The sequence below is a fragment of the Cynara cardunculus genome, assembly GCF_001531365.2.
Source record: "Cynara cardunculus var. scolymus isolate 2C chromosome LG 10, CcrdV1, whole genome shotgun sequence".
Classification (NCBI taxonomy): Eukaryota; Viridiplantae; Streptophyta; class Magnoliopsida; order Asterales; family Asteraceae; genus Cynara; species Cynara cardunculus.
Window position 1 is genome coordinate 16,909,042 of NC_037537.1, and position 18,336 is coordinate 16,927,377.

Sequence of the window (18,336 nt, forward strand, 5' to 3'; positions counted from 1 at the left end):
TTTTTTTCAAATCTTTATGATATATTTAAATTTATATTTTGTTCAAAAATAAAAATATTATCTTTTTTTCAAAACCACTAAAAATCGTATTGTATCGATATAGATAAATAATAAAACAAAATATTAAAATTAAATTATATCTCGTTATATTTTAATAATATAATAAATATTGTAATCACTAAAATGAAGAATCTATTGAATTTTAAAAAATTTTAAAGTTTCAATATCCATTCTGAAATTCTGGTTTTTAATCAACAAATAATCATTTTAATGTAAAATATTATTATTATAATGAGATAAATATAGAAAATAATGACGTATTTTGATTGGTAAATTTAATTTTTTAAATAGTTTTATGGCAAGTATACGAAAGCACATCCATAACCTCGTACGAAGTGATTTTCTTATTGGTTGGTGCCAACGTGGCAATTCGATGTTGGAACGTCACTATCTCCACATAGGATTAAAGAGCCAGCATGACCAATAGCTATCACCAGCTGGCATCTCATAGGACCATCCCGCGTCGAGTATGGTGAAAGTATCATCTTTATTTTTAGTTATTTTAAATTAAATGTAGAAAATAATATTTTATCAAATATTCAGTTTTTTATTAACTTGTCAATAATTCGGATTTGTTTTCCTAATTTTATAATTAAAAAAAATACTATATTTAATTAAAATGTTAATAGAAATATTATATTATTAATTAATAAAAGAAAATTAGTGGGTTATATTATTAAAACATAACATGTACAACAGAAGCCAGGCTGTCCTAGTAGACTAGTGGGCAATGGCATGGTACACCATTTCACATGTTTTCTTTATAACCAAAATTACGAAACTTTGACTTTTAGTCAATCTTCTTCTCTTGGAGTTGGAAGTTGTACGTCACGCTATTTTAATTGTACCTACTTTTTTCACTACATTAATCATGGAATAAGTTGTAATAATAAAGATTAACTTTTAATAATATTTTTGAAAATATAAGTTTCACAAAAGTTCACTTTTAATAAATATTGTTTTGCTCGATATGAAATAATCAAGTTTAACTCCGAACTACCTCCAAAGCAGGTGGTCATCTAGGATTAGTCGGTTCGCATATCGGGTAGAATATACATGTTAAATTAAAAAAAAATGAGATTAACACAAATTTATTTAGCAATAAATGAGGTTTCATTTAGAAAACCCCCATCTAAGAAAATGGTATTAGAGAGAAATACAAATCAAATTTTCCCAAATTCCATATCTGGAACATTTCAGTAATTGTATCAGATATTTTTGCTTTGTCTACATCACTCACGATTATAAAACGCATCTGATAAAGAACGTACTCAGTCCCCTATAAGGCAACTTGAGTTCCCCTCATCTACCGATTTGGGATCTTACAATATACTTATCGTATTCATTAATCAACATATTACACATTATCACTTTATTACGGAAAATATGAAATTAGGTGGATTTAATTTGTATTTTTTAGACATGTTGACGAAGAAGTAAATAGTGTGAATATAGTCGTTACATTTTTAAATTTATAGTTAATAGTGGTATTTAAAAAAAATTAATATAATTCATAAGTTAATGCAAAAAATTGTACGAATTTATGTATTATTTTTTTTCACCCTTCCAATATTTAACCTAAAACTGTGGTAGGTAAGTTTATGAAGAAAATGTAATTTAAATAGTGATTTAATAATAAAGTACATTGCTTAGCTGGAACTGTCCGCTACACGACACGTAGCTTTCTCAGATACGTCAGAAGAGAAAAAAATTACTTTTTACTTTTTACTTTTTGACCCTTCAGGTTCTGTCACCTGACACTTGTACCCTTCATGTTTTTTTCAAAAGTTGATGCCCGTACAATGCTAATCCATCGTCATGACATTTCAAATAAGTGATTTAAAAGTGGTTTTGTTACACATACTCGTTTTCATGTTAAAAAGTAAGTTTCTTTTTTGAGTAAATTACAGTTTCTGTCCCCATGGTTTGTTAAAAATTCTGAATTTTCGTGCTTGTAGTTTAGAACTCGCGGTTTTCATTTTTATGATTTGTAATTTATTGTTATTTTCGTTCTTTAATTAATTTTTATCTTTTTAAGTTCAAGTGATCAAAAAGTAAAGAATTGTAAACCAAAAAAACAATGAATTATAAATCATAAAAATGAAAATATCAATAGTTTACATAATATAGTGATGAAAACACAATATCTAAACCACAAGGACGAAAATTGTAATTTTTAATAAACCATAGGGACGAAAATATAGTTTACTCTTTCTTCTTTTAGGTGTGTACTAATGAGGTAACCATTCGGTTTCAATTTCTAAGACAGGAAAATCGGTGCTCAGACTACTTAGGACCGAAATACGAAAATGGATTAAGAATTTCAAATGTGTATCAAAACCAATCGTAAAAGTTCAACAATCAAAAGTATATAATGTTTGAAGCAATGGATTTGTTTTCAAACCAACAAATCAAGGTTTAACGTCATGCACGTGTGATAATTATAGGAATTTAGTTGGTTGTCAACCATTTAAATTAGTAAACACGAAATGTTGTACTTTCATGGGGCCAAAGGGAGTAATTTTTGTGCGTATAAACATCGATGATAAACTTATGTAATTCATTCTATTAGCTCAAATATGAACTGCGTGCATAGATTCCAACATCTTATTAAAACTTGTACATCTTGCAGCATTACACGGATACACAACTAGTATAAATTTAATTCCTACTAAAGGAAAAAGTCTAAAAAATACCTAACAATTTAAAACGTTTTGAGCGATTAAATCGTATAAATTATTTTTCCAGATAAATAAATGTTTGAACTTTCTGAAATCGAACAAATAAATCATTCAACTTACTAAAACATAAACAAAAAAAAGCCAAGGAACTTTCACATTTTGAGCGACTAGATCCCTAAACATTTTTTTTTTTTGGACGAATAAATCCTTATACTTTTAAAACAGCAATATATCATTTCTCAACCAATATATATGAATCAGTAACAAAGTAGAATAATTCAATAAAAATAATTAAATACCATTTCCATCATACATTATTTGTCTTATAGATTCACATGGGAATCATAAATGAATCCAAGAGCATCTTCAACAAATTCTCCAAAAATGAAGACTTTAGATTTTTACTCCAACATATTCAGTAAACCTTCTCCAAAATAAAGAAAGTATGAGAAAGAGGATGATATTCTCCAAATTGATTACGTATAGAGAAAAATGTTCTTTTATTCATTCAACCCATCAGATTACTTGAACGTAAATGTTTAAGAGAGAAATAATATTTTATGAGTCGTATTGAATATTTTAATAATATAATTAAATGTGTAATCTTCAAAATATAGAATCTATTGGAGATGACGATAATTCTTCATTTTGGTGAATCTATAAGAGATATATTAAAATGACAATTACAGGATCATAACAAACAGCTTTCATTTAAATATGAAAAATAAACAAGAGTTAATAAAAATGGTGTATTTCTTTCGTTTTATCAATTTGTTGTACTTTTCTATTGATTTATTTATACATGAAAAAAGAAACGATAATTTTCTTTCATTTTACAAGTGTAAGGATTTATCCGTTCAATAAAAATGTTCAGGAACCTAATCATTTAAATTATGAAAGTTAGTTGGGTTTTTCTCAGTTTTAGTAAATTTAAGGTCCCAGGAGGGATTTGCATTTCAAATTCATTTCAATCTCATGTTTGGTCTGTTGGATTGTCCGGAATTGAAATCATTGATTTAATCGAAATCCTCAAATATAGGATTTTGAAATTCTTAGGGAGTGCTCAGGATTTCACATGATTTCGTAGGATCGTATGTAATAAGGTTTTAAATCTTTTTAAAAACATTTGATTTGCAATAATCTATTAATAAATGTAATTCAAATATTTTTATAATTATTTGTAATTTTTTCTATAAATTATTTATAAATAATGAAATCCTATTCCATCTCAAATCCTACAAACCAAACACAACAGTGATTTCAAATTCATTCCAACCCAAATTTCTCCAAATCTAAATCCCCTCATTAAATCCAAATCTCTCAAAAACAATCATTCAAACCAAATCGACCCTGAGTATTTTTCTCTTGTTTAATTTCAGAAAATTTAAACATTTATTTATCTAAAAAGTAATTTAATCATTTAATCACTCAAAATATGTGAGCATCTCCAACAACTTTTCCAAAATGAAGAAAATGAGGATTTTGAACCAATATTTTGTTTCAACAGTTTCTTCAAAATTTAGAAAGTAAGAGAGAGAATGGTTTTTTCTCCAAATATGAAGAACACCCCAAAAACGATTACCAAATGAGACCAACAATAAGAAATTTTGAAAATAAGTTTTTAGAGAGAGAACTAATATTTTAACAGATCAATGAAATATTTAATATTATAATTAATGTTCAATTCTCCAAAATGGAGAATCTGTTGGAGATGAATATAATTTCTTTTTAAAGATTTAGAGAATATGTTAGAAACGAAATTTGAAAACCACCACTGATTTGTTTACAAATCTACAATATTACAATAATATCAAGATATGATTTTAATACATCTATTTACTCATAAAAGTAGAAATTTGTTTGAATACTTTTTTACTGTTTTTCCGGTTAAAGTCACTTTATCTTTTATCAACTAAGTTACATGTCAGAGTCTCCTGCTACTGATTGTATTTGAATATGTATTCAATAGATAGGTCGTCGTAAAACAACGTAAACACCTTGTGTTTAGCGAGTCAAATACAAGATGCTAAAATATTGTTAAAGAAGGTAAAAGCGGTTTAGCGATCGCCAGTATATGAAGACCAGTGTCCATATATAAAATAACACCAAGGAGTTTTACCGATACTCCTCATACTAAAGATAGAAGTTTGTTGAAGAAATTTATACCTACTCTCGCAAACTGTTCATGGCCACGTGTATGGTTGTACCTGACATATCAATAAAGTAATTTTGTCTTACTTACGTTACTATACTTAGCGTCAAAAAGGAACATTGTTCATTCCGTCATGTATGGACGATCTGACTCAATTAGACATGCATGCGTATATTGCCGAATCAAAAGGCGACACGTGTACAGAACTAGTAAAAAGCATTAAACGCGACACATATAAATATCAATGGTAATCTTCGTTTGAAGTTGTTGAACTTGCGAATTCTTAATGAGATAATTAGCCTCCCAACAAGCGGAGGTTACGAGAACAGTGATCTTAGTGAGAGAAATACTTAGTGCGATATTGGTTTATATTATTCAATTAAGTTTTATGTGCCGTTAACAACTATAGGGATCAAATACGTAAATTAGTTAATAGGTTAGTAAAAATATGTCTGTGATTACGGATGTATTTTTCAAATTTACATAATTGTTCTATATAATTATGGACCTGATACAGAAATTTCATTTTTTTCTTACGTTTTGACCACTGTACAAATTGCAAACCTGTCAATTACCGATATATGGCTATTTGTTAGGTAATAAACAAAATTTAGAGTGTTAAAAATATCTATACTATATTATAAAGCATTTTTTATGCAAGAAGTACTATTTATTTATTCATATTACTTAAAATTCAAGATTACAAGTAAATTGTGTGTAAGTACAACTTATTAAAGCTTCATGTTTGAATTCGTGTAACTAACTGCAGATAAACATAATCAAATAAATGACAATCATTTCATTTTAAATATAAAAAATCTAAAATATAATTAAGATAGTCATTGAGTTCTAACAAAATACTTAATTATTATCGTTATAAAAAAAATATTATTAAACCAAAAGAAATGAATTAACACAAAAAATTAAGAAATTTTAAATAGTTAGTTTGATACTAATATCAATTTTTTTTTTTAATTTTTTATGATAAATCTTCATATTTAGATTTTATTTAAAAATAAAAATATTAGCGTTTTCTCAAAACCACCTAAAACTATATTATAACATCAATTGAGACAAAAAAATAAAACATTAAAATTAAGATGTATCTCGTTATATTGTACAAATACCATTTTAGTTATATTATAAAGCACTTAAAAGCTTTTTATTAAATTGGTTTTTTAGAGGATACAACTCATAAAATATTGTGTACAAGTTATTAATGGTTTTTTTTATTATATACCAATAAGGTAAATAATAAGAGTATTTAATACAAAAATCCTTCTAAATTACCTTTTTTAATTATTATTCAATCTCCATTAAATAATTTCAAAATCTTTTTTAATTAATTTCTAATACAAAACTCATGCTTAGTAGGAAACTTCTTTTCACCATTCTTCCATTATCATTCGAGTTGTATGCTTATACTAACCATAATTTTTTTATTAAATATTTTTATAATATAATTAAATATTAAATATTTTAAAATATTAAATCTGTTGAAATTAAATTAATTTTGGAGATATTGGATATAAACTGTTAGAAATGCTCTAATAAAACTTTTCATGTGTCGTGTTCATATTCAATTCTCTTATTAATACAAAAACGAATTTTATAATGCATATAATATCTTTCAAATTCTAAAATATTTTATTTTGTTTTCTTTAAAGGTAAATAACGATATTTTAGAAATCTTTAAGATAAAACCAGTCAACAATATATCTGAATCTTTTAGAAAAACCATCTCAACCGATCCATTTCAAGAAAATATAATTCTTTTTAAATAAACAGTTTACAGTTATATCTTATATTCTGGCGTATCACACACGTACGCTTTTAGTATTATATCAATAACTGGTTTATCTACTTTCAAGATATTAAAGAAAAAATATGAAAAATATTTTCTACTTTTTAATTATGTATTCGAAAAAATTATCAAAAATATATTATATTAATATTCTTAGGGGGTGTTTGGGATTGCTTATTTAAAACAACTTATGTTTTTTTTTTGTAAAAGTGTTTATTAATTTATGTGGTATAAAACCGGAATTTTGTAAAAAGTGTTTGGATTAACTTATAGCGGTACCAAAAAGTAATAAGTTGATAAGTTATTTTTTAGTGTTTGACAAATTTTATTTATATATGTAAAATGATCAAAAATGACAATCTTTCATATTATTGACTTATGGAAGTGTTTGGGATTGCTTATTAACTTATTTGATTTTTTAACATGTAAAAATTTATTTTTCATCATTTATAATAATATATTTGATAAAAATTTATATCAATAAGATTAATAATTAACAAACAAGGTTAAAATGATAAATTGGTAATAAGCAGTTTTTTTAAGTCATGAAGGATTAACTTATAAAAAAACTGCTTATTATCGGTTTGACATCAATATAAGCAGTTTTATTTTTTTTCATCTAAACACTAGTATTTAGTTTATCACCGGTGTCATACTAAAATAAGTTAAAAAACACCTAAAATAAGCAATCTCAAACACCACCTTACAATCATATTTGTTGTAAGTAATTAAATTATCTATTAATAATAATTCAAATAAATAACCTTTTTCTTTGTCATATTATTTTTTTCACCCTGTCTCTTATTAATCATTTATATAAGTATTTAACTGATAATATTTTTAGGTGAATTAAATATTCATAAATCTAGAAAAATATAAATTACGATATTATTTAATTGACAGCAATAATATTTTAAAAGAGAATATATGATTTTCGAAATTAATAAAATATATTTTATTTTGAAAGTAAATTCAATGCACATAGTGGATTTAATTTTCAAAATAAAACTGAAATAAACAAAAATAAACTCGGGCCCACCAAACCCTTTACGCCTATACATATAATACATTCCCCTCTCTCTCTCTCTCTCTCTCTTTATATATATATATATATATATATATATGTGTGTGTGTATATATATATAATCAACGACACACATTTCTACCATTCTTCCTTTCTACTCCTCCGACCAAACGCGGATTCTTTTGTCTTCCTCTTCCCGCCGTCCACTTTCTCTCTCTAAAACTTTCCAGGAAATCCTCGATTCCTAAATATAAGACCAATCAGAGTGGTATTCTTTCTTGATTCAAGCTTGTTTTCTTGATTTTTCAATGGCTATTTCAAAGAGTGTAAATAACAAGAAGCAGCACTGTTACATCTCTGTACCTTCGGAGATCATAAACTCTCTATCGTCTACTTCTCTTCAGTCTCTGGTTGTTTCTCCCAAGAAGGCAGCTGCTGCTTCCAGGACTATTGTATTTTCAAGAGCAAGGATCCTTAAGAACCCCAGGATTTGGTTTTTGTTGCTTTTTTTATGTGGGTTTTTTGGTATGTTGAAGATGTGGTATAATTTTGATCCTTTTTCGCCCTATCCATGTGGGAATATTGAAAAAAGGGACGATTCGAGCTTAATCTCCGATGGGTTTTTAAGTTCGGTGGTCAAACTTGAAGAAAAAGTTGAGGAAAAGAGTGATTTCTGGGAACAGCCGGATGGGCTTGGGTATAAGCCTTGTTTGGATTTCAGTGCTGAGTATAAGAAAACAAGTGTTGAGATTTTGAAAGACCGCACGAAATATTTGGTGGTGGTCGTTTCCGGTGGTATGAATCAGCAAAGGAATCAGATTGTTGATGCTGTTGTGATTGCCAGGATCCTTGGTGCTACACTTGTCGTACCAATCTTACAAGTCAACGTTATTTGGGGAGATGAAAGGTATTGTTTTCAATATTCCATTTTCAATCATGATTTCCAGTTCATATTTTCCATCTTAGATACCTCTTTGCATCAATAACAAGATCGTTAAAGTCTACCTGTTTGATAAAACTCCTCAATCAGACCTGGGAACATGTTTGAATCAGGGCCTCTCAAGATTACTGTGTTGAATCCCAAGTTTATCATATTCTTTCAATCTGTATCGATTCAATGTTTTTGATATTAGATTCATATGAGACTTCTTTTTTCTGATATGTGTATTAATTGGATTCCTAATTTGTGGATGCAGTGAATTCTCTGATATATTTGATGTTGAACACTTCAAGAGAACTCTAGCAGATGATGTTAGAATAATTTCATCGTTGCCATCGAACCATTTGATGTCGAGGCCAGTAGAGGAAAAACACACCCCACTTCATGTTTCTCCTCAATGGATTCGCTCTCGATACCTCAAAAGGGTACGCAAAATCTTCGCCATTCCAATCATGTTTCATTATGAAAACGCTATGCAACTTTGAATCTTTGATGATGCCAATAATCATCCGAAAATAACTATGAATTCCATCAATGGGTTTGTTTGTATTGTTTACTTGGTCAAGATTCCAATTAAACAGGGGATAATTCAGTTAACATAGAAGAATCCAATGTATGTTTGAATTGAACAAAAAAGCATCAACTTTTGTTGAATTTTAGCCGTTTATGAACGATTTTCAATTTGCTTGGCGATCAACGATAGCGAATTATTTTTAATTTGTGGTATGTTCTGTTTGTTTTTTTTGCAGATGAGGCGAGAAGGGGTTCTACTTCTTCGAGGTCTAGATTCAAGGCTTTCTAAAGATCTTCCTTCTGACCTCCAAAAGCTTCGATGCAAGGTACGATGGAAGCTCGTATTTTTTCTATAATTCATGTGAATTTGTTCATCAGGACGAACGGATGTAAATTAACTAGTGTTTGAACTTTTGTAGGTTGCGTTTCATGCATTGAGGTTTGCATCACCAATCTTTGAACTGGGAAATAAGCTTACGGAGAGGATGAGAAGCAAAGGGCCTTATCTTGCTCTTCATCTTAGAATGGAGAAGGATGTTTGGGTGAGAACAGGATGTCTGCCGGGGTTGAGCTCAAAGTATGATGAGATAATCCGCAATGAAAGAAAGCTTCGCCCTGAGCTCCTAACTTCAAGATCCAACATGACTTCCCACGACCGAAAGCTCGCTGGTCTCTGTCCTTTAAATGCCGTGGAGGTTACACGGTAAGCTCCTTTACTATCAATTAACCTTCTTTCCAAGGTTTGTTTATGTCATAGATTCGGTATTAGATGTGTGCATGTACGTGGTGTATGTCTAGTCTAGATGTGGGACTATAGCATGCCCCCTCAAACGAAGGCAAAAGAGTGTGTTTAGTCCCTAGATGCGGTATACCCTGTCTTCATACCATATTAGGTTATATGGAACCCTTTTTAATCTCTCTCTAAAAGATCCCTTCTCTCTCTAGATGTCGTTCACATATATACATGATGGTCTGTATCTAGCCGTCGCCGATGTGGGACTAAAACACGCCCTCTCAAACACAGGTGTAAAAAGCTTGTTGAGTCCCAAGATGTGGTAGACCATGTTTTGATGCCATACTAGGTTAAGTGAAACACTCATTGAATCTCTCTCTAAAATATTCCAGAGAGAAATAAGGTTCTTGCATATGTATATATATATATATGTATAGGTTTGATGATCCGTATGTAGTTGATATGGATCGTCTTATTGGAACGCTAATTGATGGATACTTTGATTTTATCTTTTAGGCTCTTGAAAGCTCTACGAGCTCCCAAGAACGCACGGATCTTTTGGGCGGGAGGAAATCCATTAGGCGGCAAAGAAGCATTGGTACCATTAACGAAAGAATACCCACATTTCTACAACAAAGAAGATCTCGCCTTACCCGGAGAGCTAGAGCCATTCGCTAACAAAGCTTCCATCATGGCTGCTCTTGACTACATTGTTTCTGAAAACAGTGACGTCTTCATGCCCTCTCATGGCGGAAACATGGGCCATGCTATCCAAGGACACAGAGCGTATGCAGGGCATAAAAAGACGATTACCCCCAACAAGAGACAAATGTTGTCGTATTTCTTGAACCCGTCACTTCCTGAAGCGGAATTCAACAGGATTATCTTTGATCTGCACCGTGATTCCATGGGGCAGCCGGCAATCAGAACTAGCAAAGCAGGACGTGATGTTACAAAGTATCCGATACCCGAATGTATGCGGAACAATTCAATGGTTCAACAATCATTATGAGGTTTGGGTCCACAACCAGAAGTTGACCAAATTGGAACTAAGATGACATCTTGAAGGTGATGATGTCTTCTGGCCTTGTATTTCTATACATACGGCATATCCTGTTTTTGGTTCTTGGATCTTGAGGTTCTTATTCGATTAATTCATTATTTTTCGCTACACGGGTGTTGTATCCTAGATGAGTAAGATGTACATAAAAAGTTACAGATATACACATTGATTACATGGTTTATACGATCAACAAAGCTTTGTTCTATCGATTTCAGTTCTGGGTGGCCGTGGAGTTGTTTTCACAAGCTTGCATGTGGCCTTACTTCTCCCGACAAAAATACCCAATAAGATGAGCAAACAAGAAGGCTAAGAATACAACACACAACCATGTGAGCACAAATTATGCTGGATTTCACCATGGAAGGAGGTTTATTCATATCAAAAACACACAATTTAAGCTCATAAATCTTGTTCCCATTTTGAGTCTAAACATAGTTTTCAGCATTTAGTAACTAGAACCTTATTTGGTGCCAAGAACCTTATTTGGTGCCAAGAACCTCAAAACACTTGAGAAGATGTTCATTTGATAGCAATAAGGTCATCAATCTTGCGTTCGATGTGTGCTTCGTGGTCTTCAAGCCGACCTTTAACTTCACCGTTCTCCCACAAGATTAGAGTTGGTACTCCTTTCAGATTGAACTTTGTGTCCATCCTCCATGGGTGATGCGCGTTCCTCCATGTGGGTCGGTCACCAACATAAGCCCTCAGGAGGGCCACGTCATCAGGAGATGATTCGAGTTTTTTGTATATAACTGGTTCAGCTCGAACACAATCTGTGAAAAAATGAAGATGAAGGCAATGAAATTGCAATTATTTTGGGCTGGGAACTGGGACTGGTTATGCCATAACTCGTTACGTGGTGGCACTTTTTGATCAAGACCGGTCATAACTGGTTTTTGCTCGTCTCTATTTACAAGATATAAAATCATCATTATCCTCTTATGTTGCGACTCTAATTGCAAAGAGAGACGATTTCCTTTTTTGTAAAGGAGACAAGAAAATCCCAACGACCATGGATGTAGCAGATTGTTGAACCACGTAAACACTAAATCTTTAAACCCGTTTATCCAAGCAAAAAGGAATATACAACCATTTCACAGAGGATGCTTGTTTAACCTTTTCAGGTGCATTGCAATAATTCAAGTTTTCTTTTGTGAATACAGACGGCAAAGGCTGTGTTGTATGTATTCCGTGCATTTGGTACGAACATAAGGACTGGATACGACTGGACAAGCAAGAATGAGGTAGGCAGGTAAAAGAATCCTATAAGGTTTTAATTTGACATGGATAATTTAGTAATTTACCAATCTTGTTATTTCCCCAATTTTTGTTCCATCGATTTTAGTGGGATAAAAAATGCATTTTTGTGCCACTCATTCTTGTCGAGTCAGGTCCAAATGTCGTACCAAACTCACCCATCCTTGATACTTAAACAATTAATAATCAATTAACATATCAATTTGGTCTTGGGGCAGAGAGACTGCAATTTGCAACACATTTACCATGGTTGATTCATCATAAAGTTGAATCAGCATATAATGTACAATAGTCTACTCTTCAACCATTTCAATAGACCTCAAATTTTCACAGAAAATGGAAGAACAAAGCTGTAAAATGGGATAAAATGAGGGTAAAAGCAGTCTACCGGCCCTTCAATTTTCAGCAAAACTTCACATTCTTTACTCCCCAAAAACAGTAGAAAAATCATAAAGTAATTTTGACTTTTGAAGTCAAACAGACAAAATTTCAAAATCACTATGAACTTGTCCAGTCTTTTAGGGTGATAACTTACAACTATAATTAACTTCACAACAATCAAGTGAAACAATAACCCTAGATGTCAGATCAATTATAAAACCCATATCAAGTTCGAATTACACTACTACTGTAGGTTCGCAATCAGTAATCGAAGAGCAAAAGAGAAACCCCCAGATCAAGGAAGCAAGATCGATTAACAATTGCACAACCAATGAGACGCAGTTCAAGAACGATAAGATTACAAATCTTAACAAACAAATTCGAATAAATTTACCAGGGCACCAACTGAGATTAGTGGAAGGTTCAATATCCGCCAAGAACAGGATGAGATTGCTTTTGTTGTTTGGTGCTTCAGATTTGAATTTCTCGAAAACTGTGTTGAAGGTCGACAAGGTCGCGTCCACCATTTTCAAAGGCATCTTTGTTTACGTGAATTCCTTCAGAAAATTGTGATATCATTGTTCCCTTTGCTTTTCCAGAATATATATATACATGGGGATGGTAAGATGAAAGATAGCCAGATGCTCTCCTTATAGTTTATGAGATGTACAATCTCACCCCCTGAAGTTTCATAAATATGCTTCACTGCACCTACTTTTGTTGAAACTCCAGTATGATTTCAAGTGCCAACAAGTTACAATTTCTTTAAAACCATTTGATTGATTATGACCAATTTCTTTACAGGAAAACATTTGAATCAACAATGCTAAAACTTCACAAAAATGAACCAATTAAAACAGATCTTCCCTTTCACTTGCACATTTGCACTTATTGACCAAGACCAATTACAAGCGGTTAACAGTTCGGTCATAACCGGTTTGTACCAACAACGGTCCAAGGGGGGAAGAGAGGTCAGATGTACACAAGCTAAAGATCAGTTTATATATCAACATCTACTTACATGTGAACCTAGATATTCTAAGTAAGAAAAAAGAAACAATTAAATCACTTCTAGAAATTCAAAAAGAAGAAATCAAAATGAGAAAGAAGAGCAGCAGATTGGATACAATAACTCATAGCACTTCTTCCTCCAGTAATCAGAGATCCAAACCATTTACAAAGATGATGATGATGATGATGATGATGATGAACACCAACTGCAAAACTGTTGACACCCTTCTTCATTCAAAACTGCTGCTTCAAAAGCTTAGAAGTCACCTTCAGAGTTATATCGCCATATGCTTCATCTTGCTTTACATCAATAAGATCACAGCTCTTCAAGATCTAAAACCATACATGGGTTAAATTTCTTTAAAATCTTGAAACTAAAAGATCCAACTTTTATGGTGCTTTTGGTACACAGACACCACTGTACTAAACTGAATGGGTCTAGAATGGACATGAACGGTTTAAATTTGAGATGGGTAGTTTAATAATTTACCATTCTAATGCTATCTCCATTATTTTTGTTTCACCTATTCTGGTGGGACATGGGTAAATTAGTGATTTGAGGTGGGTGGAGAAAATGAGGCAGGGAGGCGAGAGATTTCAATAAAGTTTTAGGTTTTAATATGATATGGGTAGTTTAGTAATTTAACAAGCTTGTGTTATCTTCATCGTTTTTGTTTCACCTATTTTGATAGGACAAAAAAAACGCATTTCTCCTAGTGAAGTCATGCCCAGCCCAGTTTAACATTGCACCAAAAGTGGAACAAGTTTTTGAATTGTCATGTCCTATCTCGCATACCAAACACTTATGAATCTTATAAACTTACTCCCAAAGGGAGCATAATTCAAGCAAGAACTTACCAGTGTCTCCATGAACATCCGAGCGCATACTTTTCTTCTTTTTCCTTCTAGGATGCTGTTCAAACTAACAGCTCCTTCACGTTCAGGTGTAGAAGGGGTAGCCGATGACTTCTCTTTTATATATTGTGCCACGGCCCTGCACGGCCATCATCAAATGCACATCAAATACACGCACCACAAAACCAAATAAAAATCACATAGATTCAAAAACACTACCTAGTCCTTGCTAACAATGAGCCAATTTCTGGTGGTGTCCTTTGCCTTCCTGATGAGTAATCCGCTTCAGGGGTACCCCTTGATCCTGTATACTTGTGGGTCAGACATTATATTTTGTGCTTAATACTAAAAAAATGATTTCCTGTTGCTTTTCAAGTCAAAAAAACTCGATTTAACCCTGAAAAGTCAACTTTAGACCCTTTTTTGGACAAAAGTAACAATAAAAATCAAAATATAACTACACAAGTGCCAAAAACCGGACTTACTCATTGGCATAGGCGTACCCTCATCGTCTTCCAAAAAGGTCAATTCCTAAAATAGCAATGCAATAGTAAGTTTGAATATCGAGCACAAGAAATAATAACATAATTTGCCGTATATAAATATTATATATACTTTAAAAATAAAATAAAAATGAGTACAAGAAACATACTCCGGAATCATCCACTTCAGGAATATCAGATAAACCGCCACTGTTCTCAAAACCTTGCTGACCTTGAGAGAATAGTGTAGGTGTTTCCATATCAGAAAAAACATAGGTGCTAGATGATGTGGGGTCTGGTGTGGATCCCACACCAGTCCCTACAGACGTCTGCACCTGATAAGATTTCGACCCCATGTCAGTGCCAGTGGCAGGGGTATATTCGTCCATTTCACGTGGAGAAGAGAATGCTCCATTTTTTGGAGAAGGTATGCCCGTCCTGTCGCCTGGAGAATATGTTGGGATGGTGTCGTTGTCATTGGGACCCACAAAATCACGAATATGTTCAACTTCCATATCATCGGAATGAGGTTGCTCAGTCTCAATTAGCCGAGGTTTCTTAGACATGTAGCCAGTCTCAAACATTTGGCTAAGATTATGGCACAACCCTGCACATGTTCATAACAAAATATGCATTCAGGTAAAAGTTAACACCAAAACTTTTGTACTCTTTGGAACCAAGCAGTATACCAGAAGAAAACAATACCACAAAAACCAACTAACCGGTAATAACGGGTTCAAAAAGGACTTTTTCCTTTTTCAGAGTATTGTTTAACTTCCAAACACCCAACGAAGAACAGACTCCTTTTCTTTTCCGTAACAAATTGCTGGGATCATCTAAAGATTTCTTCATGAACCTAAATTAGACGTAAACCACCTCATCAAGAACAGCAGTCAAAAGAACTGGATAATATTATATTACATGAAATGTAAAAAATAAAACCATACTCATTAGTCAAGACTGTAGCTTTATCATATTGCATCTTTCTCCGTTTTGCCCTTGGCTGCTCAGCTGCTGGAGCTGGTTCAACCGATGGAGATGGCTGGACAGCCATCGGAGATGATGCTAGCCCTGATACCATATAAAACACAATAACTCAGATGATCCTAGCACTAGCTGTAATTTTATATATATATATATATATATATATATATATATATATCAATAAAAAACCACACACTACAACAAAATCAGCTTTACAGGACACCAAAAATATCATAAGACTTAATTGTTTGGTCTTATAAACCCAAGTCTATGAACCAGTCTATTAAGGCATTTAAACAATTTTGGGGTCTTATAAAGCTGATTTTGTGTAATGACACTAACCAAATGAGATATGTGGGTCTGAGTTATCGTTGGCAGGTCCTGAATGAGCTAAGTCCATTGGTGTCATTTGCTTAATAACTGGCGACAAATGTCCACCAGAAACCAAGATTTCACCCAACGCAGGTGAACCATTATTGATTTCTAAAGACAACTGTTTCTCCAAGACTAGGTCTGGTTCCTCCCTGTCTGAAGGCATTAAAGAAGCCATATTCAAATAATCATCATGGATGGCATCACGCAAAACTTCCCGAGTTACATTATCATCATCAATGAAGCTGTCACCAGATCCCATTTGATTATTGGGATCAGGTTCTTGAACAACAGCAGTTGTTTCTGGTGGAGAAAGAGGATGAGAGCTGCATTAAAAAGATAACTAAATCATTATTTCCAAAAGATTGATAGTCATAAGACCATCCAATACAGTAATTTCTTTCAGAAACATACCTTGCTTCCATGGGCATTGGGCTTGATCGTGAATTATACCGAGAAACAGATGGAGTTCTAGAAACATCCTACAAAAAACAGCGAAATCAGAGATTAAACTTTCTTGAAAAGCAGCTAAATGACTCAATTATCAACCAAAACAAGATACAACTATCACGCTTACCTCACCAAGCGAAATCATAATATATCCTGCAGGAGTTCGATTTCCATTTTTTGATAAACTGACTGGACTTTGATCTGAAGATATGCTAAACTTTAGAGATCGGACATTCATTAATAGATATCAAACCTATGATCATAACATCTTACCCATTAGTGAAATATCCTCATGGCGTCTAAGATGGGTGTCTGGGGACCTATGAATCAATACCCACCAATTATATATGATCTAAATAGTCAAAATGACATCAATGAGATTATGAAAGAAAGAAAGCACAATTCATACCCAAACGGATCGTAGTCATCAACATCCAATACATCAAGCGCAAAATTTTCAGGCAAAGTGATGGATTCAAATTTTGCTTGGTTGGCATCTTCTGGAAGATTGATGTCTGCATATGTATAGGCCTTGCTTATATCTATACGTAGAACATTATAGTCATGCTGGAGATATTCGAGCTTCTTTGAATATATTCGAACAACACCAAGCAGAAGATGACCAGACATTCTCAATGCAATCGGGACTTGTGGATTCATTATTTGTTCTACAAAAAATATGTTAGGTTTGTTCATTAGACAAGTATCCAAGATATTCTCATCAAAATTGAAAGCAAGAACAAACAATTTGTCAATTTGATCAACCAAGAGAACTAATGAAACATATAAAATACTCAAAAGCAAGTAGAGGGTACATTCAATAATCAAAAATTGGGTTTCTTTGACTTCCAACAAGTGGATAGCTTTTCAATATGTTGATTAAATGGAAATTTCTTGAATTCCCTACCGAATACCAGATTTTTGAAGTGTTTTCCAAGAAATCACACTATTAATTGATCGTATTCGATGACTTGTTAACAAAACAAGGGAATTTAGGGGACCTAACCAGATCATGGCAAATGGGCAAAAGTGTAATTAAGCTTTGAAATCTTCGAACGAAACTGTTGCAACTTTCAACATCTAAACATGAAAATCTTGATGCAACCAATGGAGTTGCTTTTTCCCAATGTATGTATATTTCAAAAGGATAAAATGAATATAAAGAACGCCACAAAACCAAATAATTGATATAACAGTAAATCAAAGATTGAGATTGACAAAATGTAACAAAAAATGTGACGAATTCAATGCCATTTAAGTCGGATATAGAAAAATTAAAAATCAGAACTAACATAATGTCACCCAATTGAAATAAGAACACAAGAAATGCAACGGCAATGACCCAGAATGAAAACCAAATCGAAATCACTAAATGACGTAAATTTCTGCCATAAATGAGCAAAAGAAGTTAATGATTAAACAAAGAAGCAGTTGAAATCAAAGAACGAACCAACAGTGGAGGGGATATTGACGGTAACATAGTTGGATTTCTTGAGTTTGCTTTGAAGATGGGCGGCGCACCAAACGGTACCCAGCGGACCTTTTCTTGCAAGCAGATTGTGCGAGTAGAACAT

The 18,336-nt window shown here is 32.4% G+C and overlaps 3 protein-coding genes across 3 annotated transcripts; 1 reads left to right on the forward strand and 2 right to left on the reverse strand.

The window, feature by feature from the left end:
* Positions 1-8,029: 8,029 nt before the first annotated feature.
* Positions 8,030-10,919, forward strand: LOC112518968 (O-fucosyltransferase 20). The gene is made up of 5 exons (XM_025126793.1): positions 8,030-8,628; positions 8,918-9,086; positions 9,411-9,500; positions 9,594-9,877; positions 10,424-10,919. The coding sequence occupies exons 1-5, from the start codon at positions 8,030-8,032 to the stop codon at positions 10,917-10,919; spliced, it is 1,638 nt and encodes a 545-aa protein (XP_024982561.1).
* A 381-nt stretch (positions 10,920-11,300) lies between these two features.
* LOC112518969 (thioredoxin-like protein Clot) lies at positions 11,301-13,213 on the reverse strand. The gene is made up of 2 exons (XM_025126794.1): positions 13,003-13,213; positions 11,301-11,743 (listed from the first exon to the last, which is right to left on the reverse strand). Exons 1-2 carry the CDS (start codon positions 13,145-13,147, stop codon positions 11,490-11,492), a joined length of 399 nt encoding a protein of 132 aa, XP_024982562.1. The 5' UTR covers positions 13,148-13,213; the 3' UTR covers positions 11,301-11,489.
* A 640-nt stretch (positions 13,214-13,853) lies between these two features.
* LOC112520036 (sister chromatid cohesion 1 protein 3) lies at positions 13,854-18,336 on the reverse strand. The gene is made up of 13 exons (XM_025128341.1): positions 18,213-18,336; positions 17,172-17,430; positions 17,036-17,082; positions 16,890-16,963; positions 16,727-16,794; positions 16,283-16,638; positions 15,904-16,027; positions 15,679-15,812; positions 15,127-15,563; positions 14,968-15,005; positions 14,694-14,738; positions 14,478-14,613; positions 13,854-13,952 (listed from the first exon to the last, which is right to left on the reverse strand). Exons 1-13 carry the CDS (start codon positions 18,334-18,336, stop codon positions 13,854-13,856), a joined length of 1,941 nt encoding a protein of 646 aa, XP_024984109.1.

Bases quoted from the DNA above. Each gene is read 5' to 3' on its own strand.
- LOC112518968 (XM_025126793.1), top strand. From the start codon at position 8,030: ATGGCTATTTCAAAGAGTGTAAATAACAAGAAGCAGCACTGTTACATC. The intron at 9,087-9,410 runs GTACGCAAAATC...TTTTTTTTGCAG, and splicing joins GCTCTCGATACCTCAAAAGG to ATGAGGCGAGAAGGGGTTCT. The intron at 9,501-9,593 runs GTACGATGGAAG...GAACTTTTGTAG, and splicing joins TCCAAAAGCTTCGATGCAAG to GTTGCGTTTCATGCATTGAG.
- LOC112518969 (XM_025126794.1), bottom strand. From the start codon at position 13,147: ATGCCTTTGAAAATGGTGGACGCGACCTTGTCGACCTTCAACACAGTT. The intron at 11,744-13,002 runs GTAAATTTATTC...ATTTTTTCACAG, and splicing joins TAATCTCAGTTGGTGCCCTG to ATTGTGTTCGAGCTGAACCA.
- LOC112520036 (XM_025128341.1), bottom strand. From the start codon at position 18,336: ATGTTCTACTCGCACAATCTGCTTGCAAGAAAAGGTCCGCTGGGTACC. The intron at 16,964-17,035 runs GTAAGATGTTAT...GCATATCTTCAG, and splicing joins TGAGGATATTTCACTAATGG to ATCAAAGTCCAGTCAGTTTA. The intron at 16,639-16,726 runs GTATGTTTCTGA...TTTTTAATGCAG, and splicing joins CCAATGCCCATGGAAGCAAG to CTCTCATCCTCTTTCTCCAC.